The sequence below is a fragment of the Benincasa hispida genome, chromosome 5 (genome assembly GCF_009727055.1).
Source record: "Benincasa hispida cultivar B227 chromosome 5, ASM972705v1, whole genome shotgun sequence".
Taxonomy (NCBI): Eukaryota; Viridiplantae; Streptophyta; class Magnoliopsida; order Cucurbitales; family Cucurbitaceae; genus Benincasa; species Benincasa hispida.
In genome coordinates, this window is record NC_052353.1 from 6803986 (window position 1) to 6812766 (window position 8781).

General features: G+C 31.8%; 1 protein-coding gene across 2 annotated transcripts; it reads right to left on the reverse strand.

Annotated features, from left to right (window-relative positions):
• Positions 1–3215: 3215 nt before the first annotated feature.
• Positions 3216–8262, reverse strand: LOC120078085 (ribosome-recycling factor, chloroplastic). Of its 2 annotated transcripts, none has more exons than XM_039032296.1 (11): positions 8046–8262; positions 7795–7945; positions 7489–7555; positions 7291–7386; positions 7040–7137; positions 6341–6452; positions 4653–4694; positions 4421–4477; positions 4220–4270; positions 3827–3883; positions 3216–3573 (listed from the first exon to the last, which is right to left on the reverse strand). In XM_039032296.1, the coding sequence occupies exons 1-11, from the start codon at positions 8137–8139 to the stop codon at positions 3556–3558; spliced, it is 843 nt and encodes a 280-aa protein (XP_038888224.1). In that variant the 5' UTR covers positions 8140–8262; the 3' UTR covers positions 3216–3555. The 2 variants fall into 2 exon arrangements, with proteins under 2 accessions (XP_038888224.1, XP_038888223.1); XM_039032295.1 differs by having other exon boundaries at positions 7489–7558; positions 8046–8261.
• Between the last annotated feature and the right edge of the window lie 519 nt (positions 8263–8781).

An 8781-nucleotide genomic window follows, 5' to 3' on the forward strand; every position in this document is an offset into this window, starting at 1 on the left:
TGATTTTCAAAATTTAAAATTATTAATTGAAATTGATAGTGCCTTATTTCAAAGCCATTCAAACTTTTAAAAGTTACATTGATACACTTAACTTAAAATAAGTCTATTACTATTAGAATATGCCTCTCTACTTTGCTTCATTATATGGGTCTACCACTTCTCTATTTTCCTTTTTTTCTCTCTCTCTCTCTTCTTCACATTTCTCAATCTCTTAGATGCCCTTTCATTCAAGGTATATATGAAAGAGTATATCAGTATGCAGTGGAAGTAATAAGGATCAATAAGTACTCTATTTCATTAATTTTGACAGAAACTAAAGCATGCTCATCGATTACAAGAGGGTTTGAAATCATATCTTTCTCTTCAAGATCTTGATTCTCAATCGTTGTCTTCTCCGAAACTTGTTGTGAACCACCTCAAGATCTTCCCCACTATACTCTTGGAGTTTAGAATGAGTTGTGGGACTCAAGAACAACTTGAACAAAAGGAAACTTGGAAAGAAGCTCACTATTACACCCACTTGAAGAACTATTTCTTCAGCCCGAATTTTTTGAAAAAAAAACTCTTTGAATGCATGCCTCAAGTCCACTCCAATCTTCTTTATTTATTGCAAGCTATCATGCAAAAAAGATGGCTGCATGAGATGCAACTCATGCTTAGAGTTATTGAAACTAATATGAATGGGTTTTGTGGGAGCTAGTTGAAGATGATAATGGAAAAACTCATTTTTCCATTTTGTGTAAATTTTCTAATTTTTCAATTTTTCATCAAATGATTTAAAAAATCAATTTGATTTTAAACATTGAAAATATTATTAATTTTGTCATAAATTAATTTTATAATAAAATTAATAAATAATTATTTAAGTAATTATTTAAATAATTCAATTAATTTTTATACAAATCCACTTTCATATATTTAAATCATATTTAAATATAAATTCTCCTATTCCGTTTAATTCTAACTTGAACGTTTCAAATTAACTTATCATGCTACTCTAAAGCTAATCCATTTACGAGCTAGTATGGGACCTCGCGGACCAACAGATCATGGACTCCAACAATCTGAGATTAATTAGCTAAACTCATTATACCGAATTAACCCTCATTCGTTAACTAATGGGTCACTCAACTAAGGTCCATAGTTGAATTCCTCTCACTATAGATATATTATGTCCACTTGATATAACCATGATCAGTAAGTCGATCCTTCATAATACTTATGAATCAAGTCCTTTCTCTATCAAGAGAAGGCAGGCCTCGATTGTTCAAGACCTAGAATCAGTACTTAAGAGAACTAACCTATATGCTAACCCTAAATCGGGTAGGAGTGAATTCCATCTTACAGGGCTATGTCCCTAGCTATTCATCCTGTTGGACTACTCTCACCCATGCAGATCAAAGGATAATCCCAAACAAACAGGAGTTCATAGCTAGCTCAGGATTAAGATCAAGTTAATCTACATTAATTAAAATGAAATAGTCAGTTTTGAACGGTCGTTATAAAGAAAAGTGACTATTTTGTGGTCCAGTCTATATGTAAACTCATTGCATAGGATGCCCCCACTCACATGTCTCTACATGAATGGTCTGTGGATCACATCATTTGTATTACCTATAAAATGGGTTGCATCCAATAGTGTTACCAAGATGAGATACCCAATTTCATCCATATACTTATTAGACCATTTAGACTATATACTATTAACTTGATTTTGTTTATGTCACCACATAAAGTTAAAGTATTCACACTATAGTCATGGATATGTTTATTGGATTTTCATAATAGAATGCAAAATCAACAATTTTATTGAATAAATTACTCAATAATATTTTATTGATAAATAAAATGTTTAACACAAACTGCGAGTTTTAAGATATTCCTAATAATATAGACCTATAACAAGAAGAAAAGAAAAATAATGAAGCCACGAAGGGAACCTAAGGACTTAAGGACATATGGCACAATCTAAAAATATTTGCAAATATGATGAAATCTTAACTTCTATCCATACGTATTATTAACTATAGTATATCGTTGATAGACTATCTAATAGTTGAAGTTTATCAATTGTCTATAATTATTGATTGTATACTCCAACTTTAATGTATTTTTTTACTAGTACATCATATCGATTGATTATAAATACGGTATATGAAAGGAGATATCATTTTTCTTCATTTATTATTAGGTGTTTTCTTGCTTATTCCTTTTCTTCAAAGTTTAATATAGATGTACATTATCGATAAAAATTAAAATATTATATCAATGATATTTGACATTTTTTTATATTTGATTGTTTGGATACTTCTTTATTATTAAGTCTACCACTGGTATATCAGTATCAATAGAATTAAAAATGATATATCAGTGATATTTGAAATTGTTTCCAATCCATGATTATATGCATGCTCATGTGTTATAGAGTCTATCATTGATTTATCATGTCAATAAATTAGAAAAGACTAGAAATAGTCAATTTGTGAACTTAATTTTAATAACAATTCTATAGATAACAAAGAATGATAAATTGCTAAAAGTAATGTATTGCTAATATACCATTTTTCAAATATATATGAGCGATAAATATGCATCAATAATAGGCATCTATCATAGAAGTAAAAATGATCTATCAATGAAAAAAAGAATAAATGAATGAATAATTATTTTAAATGATAAAAATGCTGAAAATATCTATATATATAGCAAAATACCAGTCTATCAATAATAGACACTGATAGACATTGACCAAAATATTATTGTCTATTAGTGATAGATGATGATAATCTATCAATGTCTATCACTAATAGACTGATATTTAACTATATTCATAAATATTTTGATTCATTTAACTATTTTGAAAACAACCAAAATGAATTGAACTAAGGTAAGAGTACCTTTTTTTTTTTCCTTCTGAAAAAATGGGTAAGAGCATTTTTTTTTTTTTAAAAAAAAAATGTTTTGTTAAATTCAAAGGTATTAATGAAACATTTAAAAGATCAAATTTAAGTTTAAGGACAGTTGGTATTATTTAGCCTTTTTAATTAAAAGAAAAAAGAAACGAAACTTTCTTAATTAAAAGAAAAAAGAGACAAAAACTTTCTTTAATGTGATTATAATCAAATTTCAAGAACTAAAAGATAAACTAAATTTTCGATACTATTTTGTAATGGAAAAGAAAATACATATTACTAGACAAAAAAAAAGGGTAACGATTGGGTAATTCAATAGGTGTTTGAATTAAAAGTTCATCAATCAAAGGTCGAGTCCAAATATGAGTAAATGATAATGTCAGTTCCAATGTACAGAGTAAGAAGTTTGAGATGTGCCAATTTTACAACAGCAAAACCAAGGCCATAAATGCTATTGCTAGCTCATCTTTTCGCACAAGGCGCTGAATCTCATTTCAACCAAGAAAAAAAAGAAAGAAAGAAAGAAGGAACGAGGTTTGATTCTAACAATCGACATCAAACAAATCTCTATTCAGAGGAAAAAAGAACAATGATTTCATATTTCACAGGAACCAAAAGGGAAAGCTCTACCATTTGCTTTTGGTCACACCTTCAACAACTCCTGAAATACAATACAAATAGATGTTGGTTGTCATGATGTTACTAGCCAAGAAACGAGTGGAAAACTATTGTGGCTAACAAAATAGGATCAGTGAGTGGTCTTGCAGATACTTGTGAAATGAAGATCCTAAATCAAATCCTACCAATGCTTGGGCGTTCGGATTCATGATTAAATCAGTGGAGTGGAAAAGAGTGTTGAGTGCTTTAATAATAGTTCTGAAACCCAAAGAGAGTTCAGTCAAGATGAACCACACCTTTTCTTTTTGCTTGTATATGACATCAATCTTCTTCATATAGTCGTCAGTAAGTTTCTGCACAAGGAAATCATCTTAAATTGGGATGCTCAAAATAAGGGGCAAAGGCCCTAACATATAAATTCAACATTGGCAATCTTGACAATCTTGCAATATAAGCCTGGTAATATGCTGAATGACTTGAAATCCATTGTATGCAATGAATACATCAGGTTTCACAAGTTGTGACTTTGAATTTAGTACAACTTTTCCAAGGTTTGATGCCTTCAGCAGGGAATTACATCCTCCGTTCCTTTCTGGCCCGTTGTGTGAAATTACTAGACTTTTAATTGGAAATAACTGATGTAGGATCAAAAGCTCTAAATAATAGAGTTAACAGAAGCGACAACAAACCTGCAAATCACTTGACAAGTCCTTAACATTATCTTCCGAAAGTTTTTTTTCCTGACACAAAAGATAAAAACATTTAAGGAAACCAGAGTAGGAGCAACTATACAAAAGAGAAAGGAACTTGCTCTCGGGAAGGCAGATCCAATAAAACGTAGAAGCAGAAGAACCATAAGATTAAGATATGAAGATGTATGCGTTGCCAACCTTCTCCAATTTTTCATACGCTTTCAAAGCATCTCTTCTTATATTCCTTACTGCCACCTGTAAACAGGCAGATCCAAGATATCATCCAAGAGTTCATGAACAGTGGCTGTTTAAGCACAGATCCCAAAAAGTCTTGAAGCAGAAACTCATAGCATTCTACATCAGGACATAAATCTCAGACTATTTCCCACCCCATCCCCTTTCCCATAATGCCAAAAAAATGAAACCATACCTTCCCTTCCTCTGCCTGCTTTGCAACAACTTTTGACAACTCCTGCAATGTTGAATATGCAATTATATCACCGACCACAAGGGTGGAGCCAAAAAGGAGGGATAATCTAGACTAAAAAGAGATTTTAAAATTTTCTTCCTAATTTTGCCCCCAAATTTTCAAAATTTGAAGACGGTATTAAAAGTTGGAATGTAAAATTTTACCTCTCCCAATGAAATTTTGAGGCACTGCCCTCATCATCCACATTCAAATGCTAATAATGTATAATTTTCCATTCATGTCATATTGACATATTGAGCTTGAAGCCTTAAACATTAAGATTTTGCAGTGAATCTAGAAATTAAAATCTCATAAGAAATATACGAGTCATCTAAGAAGCATAGATACGGTCCAATACAACATGGACACAGTGACAAATCATTTTTTTACAAATCCAGGACAAAGGCATGGCAATGACATGTTTATTACAATATTTTGGGCAAATATTGATTTATATNATATTGATTTATATCCTAAACTTTTTTTATATATATATATATATATTATTTATTTATTAAAAAAACTAATAATTGTACAAATTTAAACCATTAACTATCATGAGCGAATCAATTTAGACCTTTTTTTTTCAACTATTTTCACTTGATTCTATTTATAATCAACTCAAAATCACCTAAATAAAAAGCTACTCTTCTTAAAAAATCCCACCAAAGTAGCAAGAAAAATTATCAGGTAATTCTCTCAAAATAAGTAGAGAAAAATAGAGGAAGACAAACGGATGAAAAACCACTCAAATTTAGTGAAAAACCTATCTCGCATTTATCTCTATTTTACATCAATCCTTACATTTAAAGAAGTTTTATATAAAGTACGAAAGTTATGCATTCACCTTGAAAACGAGAATGAAGGATCTAAGTTGATTCACTTATGAAAGTTTAGGATTCAAATTAATATAATTATTAGTAATTGATACAGCCACAAACATTTACAAGTTTGTGGATGTTTATAAGCGTAAATATGGGTTTGACGTATTTCATGCTCAACATTTATTATTGTTGTCCTATACTCCTATATCATTATGTGGTTATTTGGTATGCTTTTTTCTTTTCTTTTCTTTTCTTTTCTTTTTTTTTTTTTTTTAATAAGAAACGACGTGTATATTTAGTATGCTTAACAAGTGATCAATATGTGTTTAACAAATGTTGGACTCATAATGACTTTGTACAACTAGTATCTAACATATATTTAATGTGCTAAGAAGTGCCATTTACGTGTCCAACATAGACAAGTAAACAAAAATTAAGTGTCCGTGCTTCCTAGGTGAAGTGAAACATATATATAACATTCACCATCTACTCTAATCTCAACCAGGTGGATGATGGATGTTTTAAAGAATAGAAGTGAGTATGTCCATGCATGGGTAAGCAATGGCATGAGTTTTACAGAAATGTTCTGCAAGCCGTAATTGCAGAGTGCTTCTTTCACCATAATATCAGTAGACCAGACAAGGAACAGTAGGACCGCATCTTAAGATGAACGTGCAAACGATAATGCAGAAAAATAATTCTTCTCTACTGGTTTTACGTACATATTAATGAATTTATGACAATTGGCAATGAACAATGCAAAAATAGAAAAGGCTTTACAGTACATCTACATGGAAAATTGATAGCAAATAGAAAGGAAAGTACCTTCCTTCTTTCGGATGTGAGTTGAGGGAGAGTCAACCGTATGACTTCTCCATCATTGTTTGGAGTCAATCCCAAGTCAGAGTTGACTATGGCCTTCTCTATTGACTTTAAGCTGAAGATGATGACTCGTTAAGAGTTAATGCTGATTGCCAAGAGACATTATAGAAATGCATTACACTGTTCAGCTGGATGACATCATTCTATAGCTAATAATAAGAGGACGTTTATGTCCATAGCAGTCTCAACCAGTAAGTCAAAGATTCAAGATTAGAGAGATTGAAAAGCTCCAAAGAAAATGTCTGCACATGTGAAACCTTTTATTCATAAAAACAGGAATTGTGATGACAAAGTTTTGAAGCCCTTGACTGGGTTCCTAAAAGAAAAGCAAGATACCAACAGTAGAATCTGCAAATTTGATATGGATAAAGACCATGGAAGATCCTCAATATTCAAGGATTCGCGGTAAAAGGCCATCGTAACATTCACCACCTATTGTTTTATACCCGTTCACAATTCTAAAATAACAGGAATTAAGAAATGATTGAAGAAAACTTTTCCTATTGTTTTATAGCCGTTCACGATTCTAAAATAACGGGAATTTGGAAAAACTGAAGCCGTGTAGTGCCTGAGGGTGCACAATCCAACATATCCAAAAAGGTTTAAAAAATATTCAACTCAGCCACCTGGCACATCGAATACCTGGATTTATCATATGGCTGGACCAAAAGTGAGCTTGCATCAGGTGTACTAATTTGGGCAATGCTCTTCAAGCTAACTGGACTGCCGTAATACTCTACCTGAAAATTCATGAAAGCGACAAAGATGGTTTTGTGTATAGAACACATATTATTGGCATGTTACTCGTCTGAGATTTGGGAAAAAAAATGTTCCGAGTAGACATAATGAAACAACCATCCACTAACCAGATAAATCTAAGAATTGCCATATACCTCAATCTTATCAAGCATGGCAGGGTTTGATCTCCCAGTCCTAATTGAATTGAAATTAGATCGAACAGTATCGATAGTCTTTTCCATCCTCGCTTTCTGGAGAATAATTGGACGGTTATTCGGACGATAATTCCTAACGTAAGATTGCTTAATTATAAGATACAGAAAGTCTCTGCATCAATGAACATATGAACTTACTACATCTTTCTCAATTAATGTTTTCTCCGCTTCAATTTCTTCGATCGTTGCAGCCCTCACGACTCCTCTTCTAAGACCAAAAATTCAGAGCCAAAATAAGCGACACAACTTAGAAACTACCACAATCAACTTCACGTAGCAATAAGGCAATGGCAAATGCAAATGCAAAATGCTCGTACGTTTGTAAAGTGCTTCCCCACGTTACAACTTCACTACAGAGGGTGTTCAATTTTCACCAATTCACATGGTACATACACCGCCGCAAGGCTTGTAAGAAAGTAAACGAAATAAAAGAGCAGGACATGCCTGTTTTTCAATAGATTCCCAGAAACAGAGAGTTGGGTTGAGAGCACTAGGGCTTGCCGGTGGAGCCTGACGTAGTTGGAAGCTGACTTCCATGAACAAAGATGAGTCGTACTTGAGCCGCATTTGACGCAATTTAACCCTGCATTATAATCTAGAAGGCGAGCCATTGGGGGAAGGAGAAGAAATCCTGAATGAACAAACCAACAGAAAGGTGAAAAGAGAAAGGAATAGCGGGTTGAAGAGTGACGTACCTCGCAGTGAGAGAAGGGCTTTGGGAGGGGGGTTCTGTGTAAGTTGAAAGACGGAACGGCGGACGGAGGTGGTGGAGGAGAAAGGCGTCGCCATGAAAACGGAAATGAATGAATTGAAGATGATAAGGGGGAAGGAAGGAAGGAAGGAAATAGTTTGAAGTTCAAAAGCAGGCCATTGCTTGCCCAAATTCAATCCTACACAGTTGTGGATAAGAATTGAAAGATATTAATTTTAAAAGGTTTAAGTAAATACTCTAGCGGACAGTCTTATTGAAATTTAAGTAAATATGTGTTCGACAGACAATATTTTTATGATTTAATTGAATCTGAATTCTGAATTTTGAATTTTCAAATGTAAATAATCTTAAATAAAGATTAAAAAATACTTGTCATATTATAAATTCAATTCATTTTTTAAAAAATAAAATATGTATTATATAAGATACAATAATAATTATACAAAAAAATTTAACATAAAACATGTTCATAAATAAATTAATAACAATTTATTATCAATCTAATATTTATAGGTAACATCAACGAATTTTATGATTTATAAATATATAATATCGATAATATTTTAAAAAATTATTTAAATTAAAATCATGTTCTAAATCTGTTACTAAACACATATTATGAAATTCAACTCTATTTTTATTTTCAAATTTCTGTTTTCAAATTTTCTACCAAATAGGTTTTAAACTTTCAATCTTATTCTATTTTGGTCTCTAATTTT

Excerpts from the sequence above, each read along its gene's own strand:
- LOC120078085 (XM_039032295.1), bottom strand. The coding sequence starts at position 8,139 with ATGGCGACGCCTTTCTCCTCCACCACCTCCGTCCGCCGTTCCGTCTTT. Across the intron at positions 7,387-7,488 it reads CATTAATTGAGAAAGATGTA|AAAGCGAGGATGGAAAAGAC; the intron begins GTAAGTTCATAT and ends ATTATTCTCCAG. Across the intron at positions 3,884-4,219 it reads ACTTGTCAAGTGATTTGCAG|AAACTTACTGACGACTATAT; the intron begins GTTTGTTGTCGC and ends TTCCTTGTGCAG.